At 43.7% G+C, this 25408-nt stretch overlaps 2 protein-coding genes across 2 annotated transcripts in view; both read right to left on the reverse strand.

Annotated features, from left to right (window-relative positions):
* Positions 1–25408, reverse strand: part of zbtb41 (zinc finger and BTB domain containing 41) — a 168664-nt gene that overhangs the window by 71452 nt on the left and 71804 nt on the right. The window lies entirely within an intron of this gene.
* On the reverse strand, positions 1639–14276 carry LOC136958944 (BMP/retinoic acid-inducible neural-specific protein 3-like). The gene is made up of 9 exons (XM_067253102.1): positions 14266–14276; positions 14055–14167; positions 10873–11005; positions 8446–8636; positions 7709–7938; positions 5975–6080; positions 5173–5409; positions 4329–4551; positions 1639–2904 (listed from the first exon to the last, which is right to left on the reverse strand). Exons 1-9 carry the CDS (start codon positions 14274–14276, stop codon positions 1764–1766), a joined length of 2385 nt encoding a protein of 794 aa, XP_067109203.1. The 3' UTR covers positions 1639–1763.

Consider the following 25408-nt stretch of genomic DNA (forward strand, 5'->3'; position numbering starts at 1 on the left):
CCTCTTCGTCTTCTCTAATCACTCAGGAGTGTATGTGTGTGTGTGTTTTATCTTTCAGTTTTTTCCCCCCATGGTTTGTGTGTTTGCGCATGTGTGTGACCTTTTGTGGTTTCTAAGCCAAGAATCCAATGCATAGCAAGTGATGCTTCTTGACAACTATTAATTAACAAACAAGTTGTTTATGGTACTCCATCCACAGTAAGGACTTTCTTCTCTTTCCCTGAGATCTGAAATACACCATAAACAGATAGTCCCATAGGGCACTCAGGTGGTTAGAGGAGTTGCCTGTTTGAGCTCATGGTTCATGGGTGATTTGTTCTTTTTCATTGTATGGTTTTGTTTATCCAGAATTGTTTAAAATGACAGGCATTTTTTAAATACTATTGCAAGGAAGATCTTTACTTACAATTAAATGATATGTTGATACATTTAATTCAGACCCCTCTGAAAGGGTGTAGTCTATTAACTTCTGAAGTCAATCCAGTTTCTGTTCAATTTACACTTGGGCAAATCCATCTCGGCTTTTACAAAAAGTATAGTAAAATTGCGAGTCTGACTCATTTTTCTTCATCTTCCTCATCCTACAAATGGAATCACACTGAAACTACCATGGTAAAATCCTGATACTGCAGACCTACACAACAACAAAAATAATTGCCTGTACAGTGTCCTTATGGTTTTACCTGAATAAGATACACAAGTGCACCTAAACACAGTAGTGATGGCCTGAGCCTGGGTGAGGGAACAGAAGGAAGTAGCAAGTCCTCTCACAATCATCTCTGCTCGCAGGCAGTCTCTTTACATTCAGAGTGAGCGGTGGCCACAGCAGCACCAACATTCTCCCTTAACCTCTGGAGAATATCTCCTCAGAATCTTGATGAAGCTACAAGTCTGCACAATCCTCCCTTAGATGCAAGTCATACGCAGCAGGCTCAGTCAGGCTGTACGTAGCAGCAGAGTGGACAGCCTCTGGGGGGGTTCAGGCTGCCCCCCCCCCCCCCCCCCCCGGTGTGAAGAACCCCTGTAAGCCCTTAACTCCCTCCTGCAGGGAGAGGCGAACCATCTCTGTCATTGATACCTACACCGCTGTGTGATTCTGTGCATGTCTGTGCCCCCCACCCTCCTCCTTCCTGGTCCCCCCCACCACCCCACCCCCCAGTTCATCCATCACTGCAAGTGTGAATGACAGAGGGAGGAGGAACAGAGAGAGGCTGCACCCCCCCTCCTCCCCCTCAAAAACACTACTGTAATCTGTGCCAAGGTTCCCCCTCGTTGGTTAATAGAGACCTTGTGTTCCACTGCTCCAGATGGGCAACACCAACACAAATCACACACAGCCCCTCTCCTTTTCTTCCTATCTTCCCCTCTCCTCCTTTCCTCTCCCCTCCTTTCCTCCTCTCCTCTCCCCTCCTGTCCTCTCCTCTCTCCAGCAGTCATTTCAAGCATTAAAATGTCTTTGCAATTTAAATATCTCTTTAAAGATATACATCACAGGGTTTGATTTATAGAGTTTCACGTTGAAACCCAGAAACGTTCGCCTTTTGTAAAAAGCAGTATGAAAGCAAAGTTGATTTCTGAGCATGATAAAAACATCACATTTAATTACACGTATATATATATACACAATAAAGCCAGAAACTGCAAACACCCACACAAATGGATCCTGCTGACGATACAATAGCCTATAGGCCATGATGCTGATGTCTGTTGTCATTGTCTAAATAACAGCACAAAAACATCACATATTAGGACCCCGTTGGCTACTAACTACATAGTTTGGTGGCCTCGTACTCCACAGAGTTAGGTTGACTGGCAATGAAAGCTTGCAGGGCAGATAGTATCCTGGTCACCTCCGAACTGGACAGTTTGAGTCTGTGTCGCAGCAGACAGGAGAACAGGTCCAAGGGCTGAGCCCCTGGAGGAGAGAGGCGGTTGACCCTGTATCGGATCTCCACCAGCTGCAGCAGGGCCGAGTCCTGGGATCCCTGAGTGTACGGGTAGTCCAGCTGCAGGATCAGGTCTTGGATAGCGTCCGGGTCGAAGTGCATGCTGTACCCAAACAGCTGCATGCTGTTGATCTTCATGTAGCCCATATCCTGGGAAGGCTCTGTGACCTCGGGGTTCTCGACCAACACCGTCGTGTTTCTGTGCTCACCTCCCAACGCCCCCCCGGAATCCCTGACCCGGCTCCCCCGCAAGTAGAAATGCACAGTCTCGAAAAAGCTCTTCCATCGGTTTCCAAGAGTTAAGGTCCAGTTGGTGCAGTCCAGGGGTATCTCCAGCTTGGTCCTCTCCCAGTCGGGGTAGCCGTGTTGGCCTATGGGCATGGTCCAGCTCTCTGAGTGACTGCCTCCGAACGGGTTGACAAACACAGAGAGCGCTGGTTCCAGGGTGCTGTTCTTGGTCAGGCACACCTGCAGGGACACGCCCAGCAGCATGTGCACGCGGTTGGATCGGACCCGGTTGCTCTTCAGCGTCAGCAGCATCCTCTTCCTCCAGGAGGGGTCGAACCAGGCGTTGAGCCGCACGTCGTTGCTGACGAAGACCGCGTGCAGGGCGATGCGGGGGTCGCGGTGCTGGAGCAGGTAGCGTAGCTCCAGGTCTTGCAGGTCCCGGTCGCTCTCCAAGCCCAGGTAGGGGTCTGTGGGGTCGGGCACGGCAGGCCGGCAGGCCCCCTGGCCCAGGGCGAAGCCTGGGTTACAGCCGGAGCAGCGTGTGCGGTTCTCTGTGGAGCAGGAGGCACAGCGAGGGCCCTCTCCCACAGTGCAGGGGATGGGGCCCTGGCAGGGGGGGTGGTGGTAGGGGCAGGAGCAGCTCCGGGTGTCCTCACTGTATACACCTATGTGGTTGTTCTCACTGCAGTACAAGATGGACAGTATGTAGCTCAGCCAGTAGCGGAGTGGTCTGGGGAACAGAGAACAAGGAACACAATGTACAGTAAAAGTCTTTCTTTCTGGTCTAGGAAAGTGTGATGCTAATCAAGACGCATTGGGAGGGCTTTGCTTGCCATTCAAATTTCAGCCTGTTACTTTTTCTATTGAAGGAATTAAAGAAAACTTGTACATTGATTGCCACTGCATAGAAACAATATTGCCAATTTAGACGATAAAATGTGGGAAAAACAAACCTCTTCATTTCATGCCCAGCTGCTGCCATAGATGCCAAATCTGACCAAAACATTTTAATATGGAGGATTTCCCTTGAGTAGACAGGTGGGGTGATTTGGAGCCAAGAACACACATATTTTCCCGTCTTCAAATTTATGAATATAGCCTACCTGACAATCCAATGAGGATACGATCGCAAAGCAAAGCAAAAACTAAACAAACAAAAACTATGAGCCAAATATAAATATGGCCTTTCGATTAGGTTTCATAAAACACAAGGGAATAAATGGGCTCGTCCAATAATTTGGAACCTCTATCAAATCCTCATTTTTATGACTGGAGGGGTAGTGATAAAGCGGTGTAATTGGATTGTGGATTGAGGAATCCGAGCCTGCATTTGCCAGTGGAGCTGATGGATTGTGTCATTTAGTTAATTCCATTCATGAGAATGGCTATCAAAACAGAGTAGTCTGGAGAGAGGCACCAGGCAGAATAAAGTTATGATAAAAGGGCTGGAGATCTAGGTAGCTGTGGAGCCCAAACACCTTAACGGCCTTGACAGAACTATTCATAGTCGATGGGGGAGGATACACTGTTGTAGAACAGTTGAGGTTAAACAGTTTCTCATATGGTTATCTACTGAGTCAGTGGGGCTGGTGGGACAAGCAGAAGTAACAGTAGCAGTCAGTCCTTCCGTAGTCCTCCAAGGTGAAGCTTCCTGTCCTACCATCAGCACTTCCTGTCCTACCATCAGCACTTCCTGTCCTACCCAAAGCACTTCCTGTCCTACCATCAGCACTTCCTGTCCTACCCTCAGCACTTCCTGTCCTACCATCAGCACTTCCTGTCTTACCATCAGCACTTCCTATCCTACCCTCAGCACTTCCTGTCCTACCATCAGCACTTCCTGTCCTACCATCAGCACTTCCTGTCCTACCATCAGCACTTCTCTTTCCCTCCCGAACTCAGTTGCCTCAATTTATGAAAGTGCCTCAGCGCGCGGTGCATAAATCATTTGCATAATTACACGTGAGGAAGTTTGGGGAACCTGGGGTTAACGCGGGCTCCTATAAATACCAACCACCTCCCCCCCCCTCATCTCCAAACCACCCGAACCTCCCTCCCCCTCCCTACTTTACCAGCCCCTCCCCCCGATCCTCCTACACCCCCCTCCTCCCCCGTTCCTCCTCTTCCACCCCCCCCCCTCCCCCTGCTCCTCACCTCTCTCTCTGCAGGCCTATTCTGGGCTGCGTTCTGCATCTCTTGCTCAGGCTGAAGAGCTTGTTAGCGGCACGCCTTGCCTTGCCGAGGATTTGGCTGCTACTGGTCTCCAGGTGACGGTAGCGCTGGAGCAGACCGGCATCCATCCTCCACAAGTGCTCCACGACAGATGTGTTCACAGCGTAATGGGTTGGCAGCCTACCAACAAAGCTCTGGAACTCCACTGGAAGAGAGAACACGAAGAAGAAGAGTTTACTTCTGGCCAAACGCCTCAGATTCAGTTTAGCAACGCTATCTAAATGCTCGTCTCTTTGTGCCAGAAAAGTAAACAAGGGAAGTGATGAAGAAAGACTCACAATATGCTCAGAGAAGCAGCTCTGCCCGAGATTTTGTCAGGGTTTATTTTATTCATGGCGTCTGTTCATCACTGCATTCTAAAGAACAATCTGTCATAACTCATCTGGCTGGGGAAATCTATTCCTATTTAGCATCTGTCAGGGTCAACTGAATAAAGCAAGACGAGCTGTAGGCCTACTCTAAGTAAGACTGTTATGGTAACCCATGAGTTAAGTAACTATTATAGAAAATACTCTAATTGCAGTCTATTTTTTTCCGAACTTTTTTTGTTCCTTGAGCTCTGTAAGGTTCTTCAACCTTACAGAATCACACGAGTGTCCCATAGTTAAACTGAACTTTAATGTTAGCATACACAAAGTTAGCTGCCTAACCTAGAAACCTGCCTATCTCTGCATTGAAATGAACAAAATTATAACAAGTTGACAGACAATTCTAGACAAATAACCAAGACAAAGAGTTGTGTTGGAGTTACCGACAAGACACACACCTGACTCTTCAAACTCGAGGTTGGCCAGAGTCCAGGCCTCCTGCATGCGCTGCATGTTGATCTGCAGTGCCTGCAAGTCAGTCCGAGGGCAGTTACACTGGGGGAAACCTGGGCTGCACTGGCACCAGCAGTCACTGGCCCGGCACACAAACTGGCCCTCCGAGTTGCAGCCGATGTAGCTGAGGGCGGCCTGGACAAAGCGCCCACGCAGGTAGCCTGGCAGGATGACCTGGAGCCCTGGGGGGGAGGGGGGATTTGAAAAGTGATGCAATTTCTACAGTAATGAAGGTATCCCACTTCTCCCAGCACAAATATCTACTGCTTACCCCTTGTGTTATCTTCGGGTCATTCTGACCCATCAGTCATTGTGACCCACCGTCGTATTGCGACAAATTTACCGCATACAAAACAAAGTGAAGCATTTTCTTTTAACCGTTGGGCTGTCTCAGACCCCCCCACATTGCAAAGGTTAAAAGAAAAAAAAAAAAAGTTTTTGTATTGGGTAAAATTGGGTAAACACAACGATGGTTCGTTATGAACCTTTGGGTCATGTGAACCGAAGGCAGCACAAGGGTTAAACCACCCAGAAAAGTACAGAGCACAATGTCTGCCAATCAAACGAGAACTGTCTTCATTTCACATGCTGAGACAACCGGCTTCTCAATACCCTAGCTTTGTGGAATGGGCATCTGTTACAGTATGTTACAGACGCTGTCAGTGAATCTGTCATGTTCACAGATCTGTGTATCCAAAGAGATTTTGTAAGTAAGTACCTTATCTGCAATCCCCAATTCAGACATACCTTGTAGCTGAATCTTGTTTTCCGGACTGTGAACCAGCACCGAGCTGACAGAGTCAAGGTTGTCATAGTTACTGCATCCAAGGGGGCCCGTTCGGGTTTCAGACACCTGTGAGGAAGGTTCAATATTCAAAGAATAGTTGTATATTTAATTATATTCGAATCCCACTTAGTACTGCTAGTTTATGTACCCTTATTATAGATAGTCCGCATATTTAAATTTTAGGTATATGTTTATTGTATGCACCTTCCTGCCAAAGTAAATTCCTTGTCTGTGCAAACTTTCATGGCGAATAAATCCCATTCTGATTCTGATTCTGAATCCAGACACATCTCTGCCTAGCCTGTGCAAGGTCGTGTGTGTGAGTGTACCTAGCTTATGAGTTCATAAAGGAACATCGATCAATGCAAAATGATACACATCTTTAATCTCTACCCATATTCACTCCATCCATCTTATACAGAGCTCTAAAACAACAGTCAGAACCAGGCCATTTATCACAGTAAATGAAACCTCATCAAAGAGGGCTGCTTGCTTCAACTACTTTTAAAAGATACGTTAAGACTGGGAGTTTCTGTCAAGTGGTGGAAAGTTCTGGAACAACCATATGTGTTTCATGAATAACAGTAACAGGTGGCTCTTCGCCGCCCTCCCACTGTAACCTCTTCATAACTCTGTGTTCAGGAGCGTGACATACTGCTCACACCGCAAAATGGCTGACTAATGGCAGCAAGCCTCTGTGGAAATGAAGGCAATGATATCCGCTATCCATCACGCTAATACTGTGGGTTCTAGCTAACACACTCTCAGTTAGGCAGCTGCTTTTCTTAATCAATAGCTACTTAGCACCCAGGTATGCTCCTCACCTTGATGAATGAGCATGCTATATTATGCCTGTTATATGACTGAATTCAGGATCAATCCACTGTAGTAGGGAAACACTATTAGAATTTGTCTCCCGTCTTTCCTTGTCAGCATATTTGAGCCAGATAGCACGGTGCTGGTGGTCTGAATACTGTATAATGTGCTGACATACTCCTGTCCATTTGACTTTATTGCCCTTGGAGTAGTTAGTCAAATTGCGGCATTACTCTTTGACATGAATTCATTAGCCTGATGCAATCCCAGAGAAGTATTCATTGCCAGTCACCAGTGCTCTGAAGGCAACGTTGATATGCTTCGCCACCTCTTTTTTCTATGCCGCCTGGAAGCTGACAGAATACTGGCCCCTTGTCAGTCATTTTTCCTCATTTGAAAGGATAAGCTCCACATATCATAGTTCAAAACCAATTTGGCCCCAATTAAACCAGGTGGAAAAAACCCATCAACCCAAACGGATCTTTCCAACATGCACTAAAGACAGAATATATACCCCTGGGGCCTCAGATATTAATCCCAGATTACTCCAGGACAGCAGAATTACCCCCAGGTCAACAGGGTTACTATTGATCAGCAGGGTTGAACTGGGATAGTAAAATAACCTTGGGTCAATTTAACTACACGGAGACAGTATAATTACCTGTGGCTCAGCAGAATTACCTCAGGCAGCAGAGTATCCAGGGGCCGATTACTTACCCCATGGTCAACAAAGTTATCCTGGGTCAACAAAGTTACCCTGGGGCAGTATGTAGTAATTACCCCACGGTCAACGGTTACCCCAGGCTGCAGAGTATCTTGGGGGCTGTATAATTCCCCCAGGGGACAGTAGAAGTAGAATGAGAGTGTTAGTCTCCTACCCGTATAGCAGTGGAGGCGATCTGGAGGTGGTGCAGCCTGCGGAGGGTGCTCTCCCGTTCGGTGAAGTAAGACGCAGCCAGCTGGTGGAGCGCCTCCAAGGTCACTGCACCCGTGCTGTTGCCTCTGCTGCTCCCGGGTCGGACCCTGGGTCCAGCCTCAACCCCAGAGACGACTTCCTGGCCTCGACTCAACTTCCTCTTGTCCACAAATATGGTCAAGGACTCCTCCCCTGATGGCAAGCATATAAAATAGAGCTTTGTTCGCTAAATGATCAAGTATTTATTGTTATCCAACTTTAGTCCTGTTGGGGAGAGATTAGTATGTTTCAGGGTATGTACACTCTTCTCTCTTGCTGAATGTAAAACATTCTGTAACAGAGCTCTAAAAGATAAATAAATTATGTATTGAACTACCATCCAAGGAATCTAAAGCCTTCTGATTATCAGTAAAGAACTAGAAAGAATGGAAAGAAGTCTGTGTAAGTAGCAGGAGACTGCAGCATGCTTTCGAGAGCAGGGGGAGAGTTTAGTGTTGACATGCTGAAGTGTCCCAGAGGACAAGACGATATTTGAGTCTGGTGGTACTGGGATGTGGGTCAAACGGAGGAACAAGCTTATTCTCTACTGCCCGCAGGGGAAGGCTGTAGCAACTGTACTGCATCTCCCACAACTAACCAATCTTTTTAAACCTCCGTGGAACAAAGCTGGATGGTAAGCCTCTCTTTCCGGTACTGTACCTCCCAGAGTGGCTGAAAGGAGGAGATGCGTCCCGTACTTCTTGATGATGCTGTCCGTGATCCTCCGGAGGGTGGGCCTCCTCCCCAGCTGACGAATGGTGTGCATGAACTCGGGGTCGAGGGGTGGAGCCAACATGCTCCAGTCACGCTTCTCCACCGCCAGACTGTTGACCTTCCATCGGCCAAACTCCCTGAGAATGTCACAACCTGCCTGTCAGAGACTGAGAGTTCTCCATTGGTGGATATGCATTTATAAAGCGGAAAGCATTACAAGAAGCCTTCCATATTCTCCCAGTTGTTTTTTTGTGGCAAGCTGACAACATTGTGTTAGTTTAATGCAAGTAATGGTGGATTAAGAAAAATACAAACTGCAAAACAGAAAGACACAAACTGGTAACCCAGACTACACTCAACACTGAACACCAAGATACCCTGGAGCAGATACAGCAGTGAGTTCTCTGTAATTTGTCCTGCAACGCTTGTATTTGCACACAGCTCGGAGGAAAACCATCATGGGGTTGGTTGGAATTTACTCTGACAATGTCCTCAATGGCTCCTGAGAAACTCATGCATGTTTACCAGACTGAAGGAGTGTTGGAGTATGGGCCCCTTAACCAGATAGTGCACTTCTCCTAGGCTTCCTACCTTTTTTTAAACGCCAGTTATAAAAATTAAGCATTGTTTGTAGATGGGAACACTGCATCACAGACACCCACACAGATAAAATGGGTTAATGGTCTAATTCTTGCACTGCATGGAAGTCCTAATGAGACTTGAGTGCAGTTCTTGTACATGCATTATCAGTGTCATAAATTGCCAGCAGAGTGGCCCTGAACAAGTGACCTGACCGAAAGTGCTGGAGGAACAATAAACTACAACGTGCTGTCCCGTCTAACCATGAGTGCCCATGAACCATAATGGGCTGAGCCAAGCTTCAAGAGCATCAGTGCATCCTGAACCAGAGACCTTCAGTCAGGGAGGTTTACCAATGAAACACCCCCCCCCCCCCCCACCCCCAAACCACTCCGCTAACCACTGTAGGAACCATTCCTAGCTAGCTGAGCACTGCCCTACTGCAGAAAAATCATCTTATATTTACATTTAGCATTGTGTAAACTGGGATCTACTCTGCCTGCGGCATGCCAAACACGTCTTTCCTCTCTGTCCCATCGCAATCTCTCAGTGTTTCTGCAATGCATCCATTTCCTCGTGGGAGGCAATCAAATAACTGCCACCAGAAAAGATCGGCAAGGATAATAATTGGCAAATCAGGACAGTGTGGAGAGTGTCATTACAGCCAATCATCATAACGAGGGACAGACTGAGTGTCTCCCTCAGTCAATGCTTGATGGGCACTGTAGTTGGTAGGCCGAGTTAGCCTGGGGCTGATTTACCACCCGGTACATTTTATAGGAACTGGAGGCTAGGCATGGTGGAGAACTGTCCAACTGCATACTGCACTGACCTGGGGCCATGTGTAATCAAGAGTGGAGAAAATCAGACAGATAACTACATGCTATCTATTCTCATGGTGCACTAGATAATGCAGCAACTATTCACTATCTTTTCATGTAAAAAAACAAGATATCCAGAATGAAATCCTGCCTATCTACACACTATACCCCATATTTACAGGATTTATTTTTACTTGCAAATATAAAAATTAAAGCTAAATATCACATTTGCATAAGTATTCATAAGCATGATTACATGAACTATCAGGTGGTCATGTTTCAAGACCAAATATTGCATTTATTGACTTTCATAAGTCTGTAGCACATCAGCACCCCCCAAAGACATTAGGCTGTGAGATTGAAAAAGGTTAATTGTTTGAAAGGGGATGAATACTTCTGCAAGATGTTTTACTGTAGTCCTTATAAATCACTTTTTTTTTATTATCATGGATTCATAGAGAATGAATACTATATGGTTTAAGACTGTAGTATAAGCTAAGTGTAACTCCTAGCCACAAGAGGGAGAGCAAGTATTGTCCCATGTAGTATTGTGAAGTTTTAAATGGCACACTGTCTGTAACATCTTTTACAAAATGTCAAAGAAATGCACAAATTAAATATGTTTTAGTTATCCTGTGTCATGTTTATCAACAATACACATTAAACAGATATAGTAATGCCCTAAATGATAGAACTTTCAATTTAACTGAAAATACTTTCCATACAGCATGTATCTGATGGACATGCCATATGCATAGGCCTAATCGCTCATCATAATCCATTTTAAAGTTAGGTGCAGTAATGTGACTTTGACAACAGTACACATAACCAACTACGCTGGCAGAATCAAGTGTCACAAAAAAGCACTATGTGCCACGCAAGCATTGGCAGTGTTTGTTAAGATGCTTTCAAAGGAGAGAAAAACAAGCAGGAAAGACTACCACACACACTTACATTCCACTGTATATCTCACCTGTAGATCTTGTATCTGGTGGTAAACCCTTGTCGGTGTCTCTCCACTGTCTCAGTGAACTCCAGGGAGTGATGGAAGGGCCCTTTGTCAGACAGCAGCCACCCCAGGGGCCCAGAAGAGCCATCATTAGGACCTTCAGAAGCCACCGTCCAACAACAGCAGCACAGAATGAGAGCTAGCACCCCCTCCCACAGGAGCACCGCAGACGGTCCTCGAACACCAATACAGCTCATGCTTCTCCCAACCACTCCTCATCCTCTCCAAACTTCACATGGGTCCTGTAATGGCAACATATTTGACAACATGAACAACGTAGCCCAAATGGGGTACTTAATTAACACAGAACAGCCTTGGTTGACTGTTAATGTGCTGTCTGACACACATCACATCCCCTGAACCTTTTTCTCAATTTAATTTTGAGTGTTCAATTGACAGGATACATAGTACATACGTTGTCATCTCGTACTGTACCTGAATTTTGAATGCGAGTGTAGACCAATTATGTCTCATTAATCAGTTTCTCAAACGTCCTTCAAGTGCTCAATAATTTTCTCTCATCGCACCGTGGTCGAGATCAAATATAGAACCCCACAGGTATACATTCCAGATGTTGGAGTCCAATGTCCTAAGCGACTTCGTAAACCGCGGTCTACTGCTCTGCAGAAAGAACACCCAGAACGCGCGAGGATTTTAATAGACCCTGATTTCGAGGTAAGACACATGCAATTACCATAAAGTGAAAATGAATACCCCCAAAAATAACAAATATAAGCCGAGTAAACTTTATATGACGGCACTTGTTGATATTTATCAATCCTCAATCAATATCTTGATCCGCTCCGGTCAGTGCAGTGCTCATTGAAAACATTTCATGCACGAGCTGCAGGTACCCTCCTCATCCCGCACGAGTTGTGTGACTGAGAAACTGGTTGGTTGTAGAGGAACCGACAGTAGAACGTGGCCCCGATGTGGACAAATGAAACATTGTGCGCATGTAGCTCGACATCGTAGTCTTCTTTATTAATAAATAAATAAACCACTGATGATGCACGTTATCACTAATCATTAACAACAACCGTCACTTTGTAGGTAGCTATCCCTGTCACCATTAGCAAGTGTTATTTACTTATATAAAAGATAGGACAATACATTTTCAAAAAGAAATGATTTAGGCTTTACATTATCGGCTTTGGTGAAACTGTAACAAACCCAATTGACGCCTGCAACTTGATCAGCTTTCTGTAGTTTCGACTCTGATCTCCTTTCCCAAATGATGCAATCCATCTGTCATTTCACTGATTGCTTAGACAGGTGTTGAGCAGCAGCTGATATAGTTTTCCCTTTTCTCATGGCAATATCACAGCTACCTGGCACACGGTTGACATATTTCAAGGATATGTGACAACTGAGTGACTTTAGTTGAAAGCGGGTCCTTGGAGGCTGTGGATTATGAAGAGAAGTTGAGTGGCAGGTACATGAGATACATCTTCAATTAGGCTGTCTCAACTTTTAACAAAGGCTCATATGAAAAGTAGATCTGGATGGTATGGACATGTTGTCTGATAGCACAAGTTGTTTGTTTAGTCATCCTTGCGTGTGTTTTTTGAATTAAAAGGCCATTGCACCTTTTTCTTTCCTTTACAAAAACGTTGAGAAGGACGATTTTGAGTGAGGAACATAGCGTTCAATTTAGGGGCGGGGGTGGGGGCGGTGGGCGGGTCTGATGGCTGAGAGGTTAATCAGAAGGTTTCCGGTCCGATTCCCGGCCGTGCTAAATGACGTTGTGTCCTTGGGCAAGGCACTTCACCCTACTTGTAAGTACAGGGAATGTCCCTGTACTTACTGTAAGTCGCTCTGGATAAGAGCTTCCGCTAAATGACTAAATGTAATGTAAATTTAAAAGGCTGTCGCAGATTTGATGGTAAATCTCATTGGACAACCCTGTCACGATTAGTATACTATCCCTGTCACCATGATCAAGTATTATTTAATTTTATACAATTGATAGGATTACACATTTTCAAATATAAATCATTTAGGGTATAATGACATAAGGGAAACATCATTTCTGTTATTGCGCAATGGAATCAATAGTCCGCATAATATATAACAATACTCAGTTTGGCTTGTTTTAGTGTTATTTGTCACAGCACCTTTTATCCACTTTCAACCCCAAATTGAAATGGTAAATTTTTAATAATGAGGGGTCACAAGATAATGAAACAGTCACAATTACATGAGAGGTCCATCTAAGATATAGGTATGCCCTCCATTTAAAAAACCTTGTTTTATTTGAAATGCAACAGAAAGTTCTTCATGTCATGTCGTTGAGGAGAATAAGCTCTCCCAGGCAAGGGAGATGTGATATCTAACAATATGAAAGTATGCAATTGCTTGTGCAACAAAAGAAATGCATTAAATATTCCATCTCCTCTGTAATTTGTGTGAGGAGAGGATAGGAGAACTGAAGAAGGGCTAAATGAGCTTTTCCCTGGGGCTGTACACAGCTACATTCTGCTGAAATCTGGGCCATTGTTGTCTGTATACACTGTAATTGAAAAGTTCCCAAACCTCCACTCTCCTCCTTCTCTCACCATCTCTCTCCTCTCCCCTTCTCTCTCCATTCTGTCTCTCTCGCCTTTCCCTCCCTATCCTTGTTGCCATCTCTCTCTCTCTTTCTTTATTTTTCAATTTCTCTGCTGTTCCACTCTCTACTCTTTCTCTCCCCTTATTCTCTTTTCTTCCTCCTCTTCCTTCACTTCCTTTCTCCCTCTTCTCATTCACTAACCTCTTTTTTCCTTCATGATGATCCATCGCCCCCCCCCCCCCCCCCCCACACCAACCCCCCACTGCCTGCTGTGCTTCAGGATGTAGCTGGCTGATGTTGATTATTTGTGCAGTAATCATCCCCTGGATTTCAGTCTTAGTGGTGCTATGGAGTTGCAAGACACCACTTTTCATCTGGTTGGGGGACGTACTATAACAGGGTTTTTAAGTGGGGTGTCAAAGGCTATGGAAAATTACTGCTAAAATTTGCCAACAGGGTGCCCACACTAATCACACTCTCACATGAAAAGGAGAGTTTTTGTTAGCCAGTAGCCAAGATTGCAACAGGGGGTTACCTCAAAGTTTCTCACTAATCTGTTTAGACTTAATAGACAATGAAATAAGTACTGTGGCACCTTGGGAGGGGACGCCTGGCATTGTCACCTTCAAGATGCTGTGCAGCTCCGTGAGTATCCTCTGAAGAAGGGAGGGATAACGACTTTCTTCCAAAGCCTTGTGTTCACAGCTCCTGATGGCGACAAGGAACATGTGAACACGTGCAGTCCTCTTCATCCACACCTTGCCCAACTTTCTCAGCAATTACTGCTTTAATGTATCACACCTTACCATTTCAACATCATGCAGGTCACAGGCGGACACCTGTGTTCTGCGCCCACATTGTCCTGCGGAGATGTATGCTGTTTGAAGGAAGATGTAACTTGGCAGGAGGTAGAACTGCAAGTGAGGTTAAAATGGAGGGAATGTTCAGATCCTGGCTGAGTGCTGACTCCACTAAGCCCCAGGAGACTCAAACGATGCCAGAACCTCTCCAGCACAACTAACTGGCATGACAACAGAGGATTGGTGTAAGTCAGAGAGATTTTATGGAATGAATGAAAAATAAATGGTTTCATTGTTTCATGTTTTCAATTTGTCAAGGACGTGTTGCAGTACTCACCCTCATTGACCAGACACGCTCAGACCGTCGGTTTGGTTCATACGTTCCACGAATGCAGAATGGACAAAAACATTTCAGTTTCGAGCATCTTGTGTTGACCGAGATCTTGCCTCTAAGAACAAAAGGTCGTCCTTATCTTGCATATTTTCATTTCTCGTGTGAGCTAGACTCTCACGAGCCCTGTTGGTGATTCAGGTCAGGGAACGAACATGTCCTGGGCTTTGTCAAAGTCCTGACTTCTCTGGCCAGCTTCTATTTTTGCTACATCCCTGTACATGCCCTTTCATTCTTGAGTCACACTGCAGCCGTGGAGAGTTGACCTAGAATGCTTAAATTCACTCGTGTTATAGATGAATAGCGTGACTAGGTGAATAGAGGGAGAGAGAGAGAGACATAGAGGGCAAAAAGTAGTCAAGGATTCACCTGTTTTAGAATACGTATCAGCATGACTGGTCCTACTGCACATGTTAATCAAAGACTGGATGTTTTATGTGTTGAATAACTGTATTTGAGTTGTGGTCTGTTGAAGTAATTATGGCTTTTAAGTTAATGGTCCGTTTGCTGTGCTTTAATGGGTCTCTAGCTCCTGCGTTACACAGTTGCTAAATGAGTGTGCGATGATTAATTTAATGAGTCTAAACAATACAGCCTAATACAAGGCAGGTCGAATTCTAAAAAACAGTTTCAGTTTGTAATGACCATGGATCAGCAAAAAAACAATGCTTTCTTTATCATAGCATGACTGATGCATTTTACACCATTAGAATTTCAACAAAAAGACAAAAGGCAAAAATATTTATGTTTAAGATGGTCCCATACAAAAGATTACTTTTTTGTGTGTCTTTGAAACCTACCTCTCTTCCCTATAAAATTCATATTTCGCTCTTAAAGTGACAGTGATTCATGTTAAATTAAAAAGTTGCACATACTTCAACACACCCCAACCCACCCACTAGCCTAGACAAAGCATTTGTGTCCTTTGTAATAGTCAATATAATGTGGATCTCCTTTCCCATCATTTGTTTCCTAGGTCTGGTCCAACAAAACTAATGAAGCTTGAGCAGCCATGCTGGGTGCAGGCATTGATCAGCCTCACATTTGAGGGGGTGAGCACACCAGGGGGTCAAGCTACAGTATCGAGAAATGGGCTTTAGAGAGAGAAAGATTCCTCCATTTATTCATTGAGTAACTGGGGAGAATTCTTTTTAAGAGAGCAAGGTTTGTTAGATAACTAAATATTCAGTTAATGTACCGAATGAAGTATTACCAACAGCCTACACACTAATTGTTTGGTAAGTAAGCATAGCCCCTTTGTGCTTGATAATTGCGTACATCATCACAAGCTTCTCTGTCTATTCAATGCAAAGTGGAATACATTTAGACATTATCATCCTTTTGTGGATATATTTGGATCAGCACAATTATGAAAGGAGATCTTTCTGAGGATTGCTGTCTTCGTCGTGTTCCCTCATCTGGATATATAGATATATAGTATACCTGTGTGTGACAAACCTAATGTTTACAGTTAGTGATTTACATTTAGTACAGTTTCAGGGTATACACCCAATAATTCCAACGGTATAGGACATGAATGATAGAGAGTTATATCACATTTGTATTAGTTTGTTATCACACCTTAATTACTCATGGAAATGGCATGCTTTTGTAATAAACGTGCTGGTGGCCAAAAAAACATTCTCAACATGGCCGCTCATCCTGATATTTATTGACAGTCTGTTGTCAGGGCTACCCCTCAGGTGCCTGGTCTTCCAGTAGTCTACCTCGGCAGTTAACATGAACAACGTGAAGAAGTCCTCTATCAGCTCCCGGGATGTAAACAACTCCACGGGCTCTCTTTCACGCTCAAATGAATCGCTGTGTGAAGTAAAGCTGCATCCAGTCTGTGTGAGGTCATATTTTTCATGCAGCCCACTAGCCAGATCAACATATCAAAGCTCGCCAGTGCAGTTATATATTTATTGCATCTGAAGTACTGTAGATTGGATGCATTTGTGAAATTGCCTTTAATCCTTCTGTAATGTGTATGGTAAATCACAACGAATGAAAGGATATATTCAGATCCTTTGTGGTGTAGTATGTACTATAGAAAGGATTTTATATTTTTCCCCACAACCCTTTGTGTTACCATGCAAGGGTTTGTTGAGATTTGAATTGACAAGAAATATACTTTGTATAACCTATTGACAGTGTAGGTGATTTTTCCTGGAAGTTGACTGTACAGGATAAAAAGAGTGAGGAAGTTTCCAATTTTCTTTCTCAAATTCTTTGCTTAAAAATATGAATCCTGTTTCCAGCCATCGACTGTTTAAGACAGCATATTAAGCCATTGTAAAAATGGCCAGTTTAGTCTCCAGGGGCTTGTTAAAATGTATGTAAGCATCTGTGTGCTTTTGTGAATCAGAATCTGACTGAGGGGATGATGTTTTTTCCACTAACAGTCATCCGCTCCGTGCCGCTCATTAGACCGACTCCTGAGCATCCCTCTCTCGCTGTCTAACCTGTGTTGAAACCTGCGGTGATCATTAACCTATGTTCTGGGTACAGGTTTTATGTCAACATTCAGATGGCATCAGGTCCATTTTAAATGCGTAGTGTTAGATGTCTTGGTGAAGGGATGGGGCTTCTGGTGGTGGTGGGGGTATCTGTTGCATCCATTCACATGTTCCTCAGACACTTAGTGTGTGTGTGTGTGATGTGGGCTCACCTCAGGGCAGTGCAATGCTTTCTCTCAGCTCAGGATAATGAATCATGATGGAGCAAGCGAGGTCTGGAGCTGGATCACTCATGGTAACGCTGCCTGCCAAAACACCGGGACCACTGAGCAAACAGTGGTACGTTTTTCTTTTTCTTCTTCTTCTTCTTTTTATTTTCGACCTTGAGTATTTTTGATTAAGAGACCTGTTGAGAATGTTTTATTGGTGAACCTTCAAATTAAATATGTCTCTCCAAATTAAGAAGCCCTTAGGTGATGTTAATGTTTGGTATATTTATGGCAATGACTTGAATTGGACAGTTAGAATATATTACACATGCTTTGACAAAGACTACAGTGGAATTCCTTTCAATGTTGTGTATCAGCACAAAAATATGAAAATGTTACGCTCCACTGGTTACTTTGGGTCACATGGGTCACCTTTCTTGTACCTCTCAATTTCTTAAAAAAGCTCAGCTCAGAGACTCGGCATGACAGTCCCTGACTGACCCTGCTTCTCTAATAACCAGTGGCTGACATTAGATTTCCAAGGATGGCATGGATCCCTCTTCACTCACCCCTCACACGGAGGGCACCGCGAGAGGCGATGAGCATTTGTTTTATTTATTTATCTTGCGAAATGACTGTTTCCAGGCTTAATGTCAGCCACCCTAAAGGGCTCATTGGCTATTGGAAAGCTGTGGGAATTATCATAACTAATGTATTTTTAATACTGACCAGCTTAGAGTCCCGTGGAGGGGTTGGCGACGTGGCCCGGCAGGTTCTGGGACTGCCAACACAGCATCTGCGGGAATGTAATTGGGATTCATCATCCCTCTTTGACAGGGGTTAAGACACTCTCATTTAAAAATCCAGCCTGAAATATTAAAGAGTGATATTTCTTTTTCTGTAGTCCTCTTGAGTGCCAATTGGGTTGTCATTCACTGAACAAGGTTTTTTTTTTTTGCATGGGAGAGCTTTATACAATCCTGATTCATTCCAATTTAACGCAGCCCATTATTGTATTTCTTTTTTGAGGCACTGTATTTGCTTACTCTGACAGATTGTTCAGGATGTGGGTCAGGATGATGCTTCTCTCATCAATTTAAATTTGAAATGTACCAAACTGAAGCTTGGAGGAAGCATTGGCCACCTTGAGAAAAATGGCAGCTTTCATGTTTCACATAGTTAAGGATAAAAACATATTTTACTGAAAAGGCCAATGGTTCTTCTTTGAGTTATCTGTATGCCTCAGTTAGCTAGCACGATACCAACAACCAACAATTACTATAAGTGAATGACGAAAGCACATCTCTAAGGATATTACTCTCAATGGAAATTTCCGAGTTGAACATTTCCAAGTGAGCGAGCATCTGACATCATAGCGAGTTCATTGTATTTCTAACTTCTCTGGGGGCCTAAGTGTGTGTGTGAGGGGGCGGAGGGTTGAAACTGCCCTGAGAGGTGGCTGGTGTGCAGGGAGGATCATTGAGCCTCACAACAGGATACTGGCTGTGAAGAATGGGGACATCTGAGAGGTTGAGGTGGGGCATGGGAGGAGGGCTGAAGAGGAGAAGGGAAATGGCCCTGCTACGCTGGGAACATGCCCAGCGCATTGATGGCTGACACCACTGGATCAATGGTGCTGTGTGACCGGCCAGCATGCCTCTTACTGGATGATCACGTGGGTAGCTTCAGGCCTGAGAGTGGAGCTCCATTTCACCCTGGTATATTGACCCTTAGGGAAGAAGGAGGTTTTCAATTGCACACGACCCCTTTAATGTGTGAGTCTATTGACTTTGCCGTATAAGTGTCTGAATAATTTGATAGAACACAGTGTGCATCATATTTTTCCTTGGACTGATGGTTACATTTATCTCCCTCATTTGGTGCCTTTGCTGTGAAAAGTAGTCTTGGTGTTGTGACTCTGAGAGAGACCACACTTAAGGGAAATAAACATTATTCTTTCATCAAAGGACATTTTAAGATCTCTCACAAACACTAAGATCTGCATGTTAACATCAAGAAATCCCAAATTCCCAATCATTAAAGTTGTCCTACTTGTCTGGAAATGTGTTTATGTCTCTATACTTCAGTAGTATGTCTCCATAGTACAAGCCCATTTAGTCCAGCCTCATTACTACTAAGCCAAACACCCAGCACTAAAATATCCACCTTCCTCCTCATCTGAATTCTAAATGTACACTACAAATGAGATTATGAAATGAACACCAGAGACCAAGGCACATGCCTCTGTGCTTCACTAAGCCAAATTAAAGACACGTTTTGTACACACACCATGTCCTGGAATAATGGAAACCATTAAAGAATTTCCTTAATAGCCACTCTGTGCTTTGACTGCAGCCAGAATCACAATCAATAAAAAGGCAGCAGGCCATTAAAATACCAACACATAATGACAGGCTGAGGATGTGACAGCAGGCTCAAATTCCACAGTGCATCTCTGCGGTAAAAGATTGTGGAAGAAGCCTTGTGTGATCTTAGAGTGGATCAAACCATCCTTGTGATGATTAGAGGGAACTATTGTACTATTTTTTCTTTTTCTTTTCTTTTCTTTATTGTGCCAGCCTGATATTTGCCATCTTATTGTCTGACATAACTTATTTCTCTCCACGGCACTGTAAACCTTGTGGAGGCAAAGACTCCCAACTGTAGCCATTTCATTTGAAACCTTTTGAAGAGTAACTAAACACCAAAACCTCTTTGTAGAGTTGAAGGCCTATTTACAACTAATGCAGGGCTACAGACAGCGATCCTGGTCTTAATTCAGACAATTCTTTGAAAAGGTGTTATTCTTAATTATTTGGTGATGAATCCAGATTCTCCTTACCTCTAGTGGTTGAAAACATTGTGTTAAATTGCTGTATGTGAGAAATGGGTGCCTTTGCTGGGTACCGTTTCATCATCAAGGGCCCAAGTAAGGGACACTTAGTCTATAGATCATACATGCAAGTTCAATCAAAAATGTATTAAGTGATTTATATTAAGTGATTCATGTGAAGTGTGAGACAGTAGTTCTGTAAAGTAAGCAAAGCTTAAAAATGACAGTAGTTTCAAATGTTAAAATCCGATTTCATCAACCAGTGGTTCTTTGAAACAGTGGAACAAGTTTGTACCGGTTCAGTCTGCAATTTTGCATCCTGGACTGTCAGCCTGAGGGCAATCCCTTAAATTCTGAGTTCAGAAGGTGTGTTGGATCATTCAGAATCTTTTGTGCCTCCCTGAGCACAGAATTTCCATATAAAGACTAAAGATAGTGATGTTCTTTTCCCCTCGGTTCTTCATGGCATTGAATGAAACACTGTCCCCTGAGATGAGCCAGCTGGTAAGACCCACTGGCTGATGAATATTCATGATCAAATCCCCCAACCACAACTTTACACCTGAAAGCTTTTTTCTTTTCTTATTCTCTTTTTGCATATGAAGGGAAGGGCCAAGGATGACATTACAGATGTTTAGTTACTCTTTAAGCCTGTCTCTTGTTTTTCACGTAAACACAACAGTCCATCATGCCACTGATTAGCTTTCTTTCCCTTTCATCTTTTGTGCATTGAGGCTGACCTCCCAACAAAGAGCTTCATAATGAACATTGTCATAGATTCTCGGAATTAAAACGTGAGATATTTCCCTCACAAAATAGATGTCTTTTGCATCCATCATCGACCAGCCAAGGTTAGAAGTAGGCCCTAGGCGTCTGTAATCTAGACAGATATATCCTCCACTGTCACCATATTAATTGTTGTAAAATTGAAAGTAGTTGTCAAAGTATTTTTGGTTAAGTAAAAGATGTTTTGTCGTTTACCTGCCTCCTGGTAAACCATTTTTTTTTAACAAAAATGTAGTCTAAATACACTGTAGAGTAGGCTATGTCAGCAGTGCCGCTTGCATAGTGTTCGCGTAGCCTACTTACAGACGTGCACATTCAAAACTGGAGAATATTCAAGTCTTTAGTCTGGAACCTCTCAGGTCATTTTTGATTCCCAAAGTGCGTTACCAATGGGCAACCAATCAGAGCAACAAAATAAAATATTGGTTGTTTACAAAAATGCCTCAATGGCTTTCCTTTATTGTTATCGTGGGCTGTCAAACCTGCCCCATGTCAGATAAGCGATTGTGATTGGCCTGATCCAGGCCAGGTCTGATGGAAATGTATTTGAATGGGATGGTGGCCACACCTATCTGCCAGGGCAAATAAAACATGAGGCTGCAGATTTGTCTGGATGCCAGTCTACTGATTGCTTTGACATATTCCTAAATCAATACAAGAGAATCTGATTACTTGAACGTTGATTAGCAAATGGACTTTGATGAGATGTATTGTGTTTTTGTGTTGTTCTGTCACAAAAGAAGAAGAATATGTATATTTGTGGTCTATTTGTAATCAAGCCTTGGCAGATATTTTGGATCAAGTGAAATCAACCATTTGCTTTTTTCACGAACACTGCAGACTTGTGTGTGCCAAGACAATGGATTTGGAATGTGTGTGCTGAGGCTGTAACAACAGTCCATGTAGCCAGAAACACACACCAAAAAAAATCACTGGAACTAAAACTCTTTCTCTCTCTGATATGGCTTGCTGCCAGATGCAAGCATTGAGAGATAAGATAAGAGGAATGCACACTCCTTAACCTAGCTTAGCCCTTTCATGTGACGTTCCTCCCTTTTTGACATCTAGGAGAAACACTGTGTGTGCTGTGGATTCACGAGTCATGTGATTTGCATCGGTGAAAGCCACAGAGCAATTTAAAAGTCAATGAACGGCAAGTGGAGGACTGTTATCTTTGAAACATCTCCGCCCATGTCATTGCGATTATACAGAAGGGAAAATTTCACGTGTTGGTGGATAGCTTCCTGGGGGGTATTCCAGAAAGCAGGTTATGCAACATAACCGGGTAAGTTAACCCACCAGCTGTTTCACAATGTTGCAGCAACCTACTGGCAATGTTGCTACAACGCTGGGTGTCAGCTGGGGAGTTAACTTACCCGGGTTTGTCACATAACCTGCTTTCTGGAATACCCCCCAGGTTTCTGGGCAACACGACTGTTGATCACATCGTCTGCTAAGCTCAGAGATTTCGAGATCGCTTCACAGTTTTGAGAGCACAACAACCTATGAGGACACGTCCTCAGATTGTTATTAATGGTATCTTGCACAGCCCCCATTTTAATGATGTAAAAATGAATCACCCAAAAACAAAAAACACACTCAGCTGGGCGGCCAGTTGGCTAGAAAGTGTGAGTTTGAGGTGTGTGCCCAACGCTGAAAACAACCATTGCAGTTCAAAAATGCAGAAGGGATTAGAAAAACTGTTACTGGATATGAGTAAGTAACATGACACTGTTCTAAGAATGCAAAAGCTTAATGAATAGGACTGAAACAATCAATGAATACAAAGCTGTAGAATAGTTTGTTATTAGCATTTATAATCAGTAGTTCATTAAATATTGTCTTTGGTGTGATGTGGGGGAGTAGTGATTGTTGAGCCCTAGCTGATGTCAATTTGTCAAGACCACAGTAAGAAAAAGAGGCAGAGAGAGACAAAAACATATCAGTACCACGGACAGCACCTTATAGACCCATAAACCGACTCAGTACAATGGGGGTTTGTCTGTAGCCAGCCAGCTGCCACTGATAATGGACCGGACTGGGAGAGTAGGATAACGTGTCTGTCCTCAAACTCAAACCAAACTCGAAAAGTCACTAACATCTAAAAATGTATTTCTTCACCATCCACCCATCCATGTAAGAACACAGTGTGATCGTTTTAATTTCAAAATAACGCTCGTCCTTTTTACTTCAATCCAACCACATATATTTATAATGAGGCTGCTGTACTGTTTCCACCCAAAGAAATGTCCTTCATCATCAAGGGCAATCGGAAGAGGTCCATTGTTAAATGACGGCGGATAAAGGAACCGCTCTCAACTCTCAAGGTCCTGTTCCGGTATATCTAAAATCCTTCCCGTCTGACGATGAGTAATACGTGTCTTGTCGAGGACATGTCTAATGGATCACCAGCCAGCAGCAGCCTGTGGACAGTTTTCAGGTGAACTCCGTGGCAGTGGTCCCACTGTGCACTATCTGTCCTATTCAGCATCTTGACGGGCTCAGCATTTGGTGACACAAAGGCACCTAGGGGGATTGGTTAATTACCTGAGATGTTTTAAAGGCAGCCCTTAGGTAGACGTCTATATCAGCATTTTCCCCCTTTTTAGGTGACGAAGCAAGGTACTGGTCTTTTGTGTCGGTGCTATAGAATCGGAAATTGAACACAAACACTTTTACAATAGTCTGCCTGGACTAGTGATTTGGGTCTTCTGTTGTTTCCTTCAGTGGTTCCAGTTAATAATGAAACATTTATTTCTAGTTTTAAACAGTGTTTTCTGTGAAAGTGCATCCATGGCATGTCCCTGCCCACACACATAAGAAATGCTTGGTAGACATGGATGTTATAACCATCTGGTCTGTAATTTCACAAGGGCATAAAACGGTTATCCGCTCATACATATAAATTCGTTCTTATGGGTTATTCTCTGTAAGATGATATGTGTAAACTATAAAATTCTGAAGTGTTACACGACAAGAGAATCTCATCTACAGTAATGTTCATTTAGCTACTGCCATAACATCTGCAGCAACATTAACTGACATTACTTTAACTGCCACATTTAGACTTTTAGACCACACTCAAAGTCATTTATACCATGCATCAAATCCGGTACCATTCACAAAGTTGTCCTCACGGCCCACTTTCCAGAAGTTCTGTCATGTCTTTTGAATAACGACATTCAAGTGATTGATGCAGCTATCAGTCACACTAACATTCAAGTAGGCCATTGCCCACATATGCCCTTCATTTGTCAATCGCACAATGTCGCTAGTTTTGCTTTGAAAAGAAGAAACTCCAGAAACTCCACAGAAGTCCATTCACATTCTCAGTAATACACTTACAAATTCAATATTTGTAATTGCTGGTTAGAAATGTCACTTGTAGTAAGATGGGCATCAATGACATAGCATGTGAGAAGTGTCTTCAGTGTGATTGATAAGCAGAGGTGAGTGATGGATGCGTGAGAGGCTGTGCAGCACCTCATGGTTGAACCTGCACAAGTGATGACATAATGACAGCCTAAAGACCTTCACCAATAAAAATCCTAGCATAAACTTGAAGGGCAACAGTAACAATACTCTGCTAGTGCTCCACAACATCACATCTGACACTGGTCCAAGCACTTTGGGTTTGGTTCAGTTAAGGATGCATACCATTGGGTGGTTTAGTGGGGCACAGTTGTTGCTCTCTGCAACGGTGGAATGTTGATTTATCCCTCTATGAAGTTGCTGCGAATGCCCAACATCTGGGCTTATAAGCCTAGCCTCTTAAACCGGTCATCTGTCACTGTGAGAGCTTACCTCCTGGCAGAGCAGGATCAAACAGGCAGCTTGGTAGTCTACAGAGGGGTCACAGAGAAATCTACCCTATCCCTGGCTGCTACTGCCAGCCTGGTACTTCTGCCAATGCAGATTCACCGTGCTAGGGTGGTATATAAGTGTGTTTGACTGTCACAGCAATGATGCGAGAGTATTCTGTTACAGTCATACCAGCGTCTGCAAGCCAATGTTGAACAGACATACAGCAGCTTAGCTTTAGACAGTGTTTCAGCAAGGAACTCACTTTAAGATGTTTTATATGTTTCCTGTATTGTCAGATGGAATGTAAGAATTGAAATAATGTACTGGATATCGATCTTGCCATGAAGCTCTACAGACAAAATAATTTGGCACTTCAAAATCCCTTTTACCATGAAGTCTTTACAGTAAGAGCCTGAATTGTGTGGACGGAATCCATGGTCAATGTTTAGAAGGCACATCAGCAGTTTATGGGTGTGTGAGTGTGTGAGTGGGTGTGCGCAGGTGTGTGGGTATGTGTGTGTGCATGTGTGAGTGGGTGTGCGCAGGTGTGTGGGTATGTGTGTGTGCATGTGTGAGTGGGTGTGCGCAGGTGTGTGGGTATGTGTGTGTGTGATTTATTTCAGGATTTGTTCGGCCTACATAGTTCTCTTTCACTGAAAAGGGGCTA

The sequence above is a fragment of the Osmerus mordax genome, chromosome 16 (genome assembly GCF_038355195.1).
Source record: "Osmerus mordax isolate fOsmMor3 chromosome 16, fOsmMor3.pri, whole genome shotgun sequence".
Taxonomy (NCBI): Eukaryota; Metazoa; Chordata; class Actinopteri; order Osmeriformes; family Osmeridae; genus Osmerus; species Osmerus mordax.

What these genes read in the sequence shown, in the direction of transcription:
- LOC136958944 (XM_067253102.1), bottom strand. An exon ending in AAACAAGATTCAGCTACAAG is followed by an intron (nt 5,410 to 5,974) that starts GTATGTCTGAAT and finishes CCTCCCCCCCAG; the next exon opens with GGCTCCAGGTCATCCTGCCA. An exon ending in CCTCGAGTTTGAAGAGTCAG is followed by an intron (nt 4,552 to 5,172) that starts GTGTGTGTCTTG and finishes TCTCTCTTCCAG; the next exon opens with TGGAGTTCCAGAGCTTTGTT.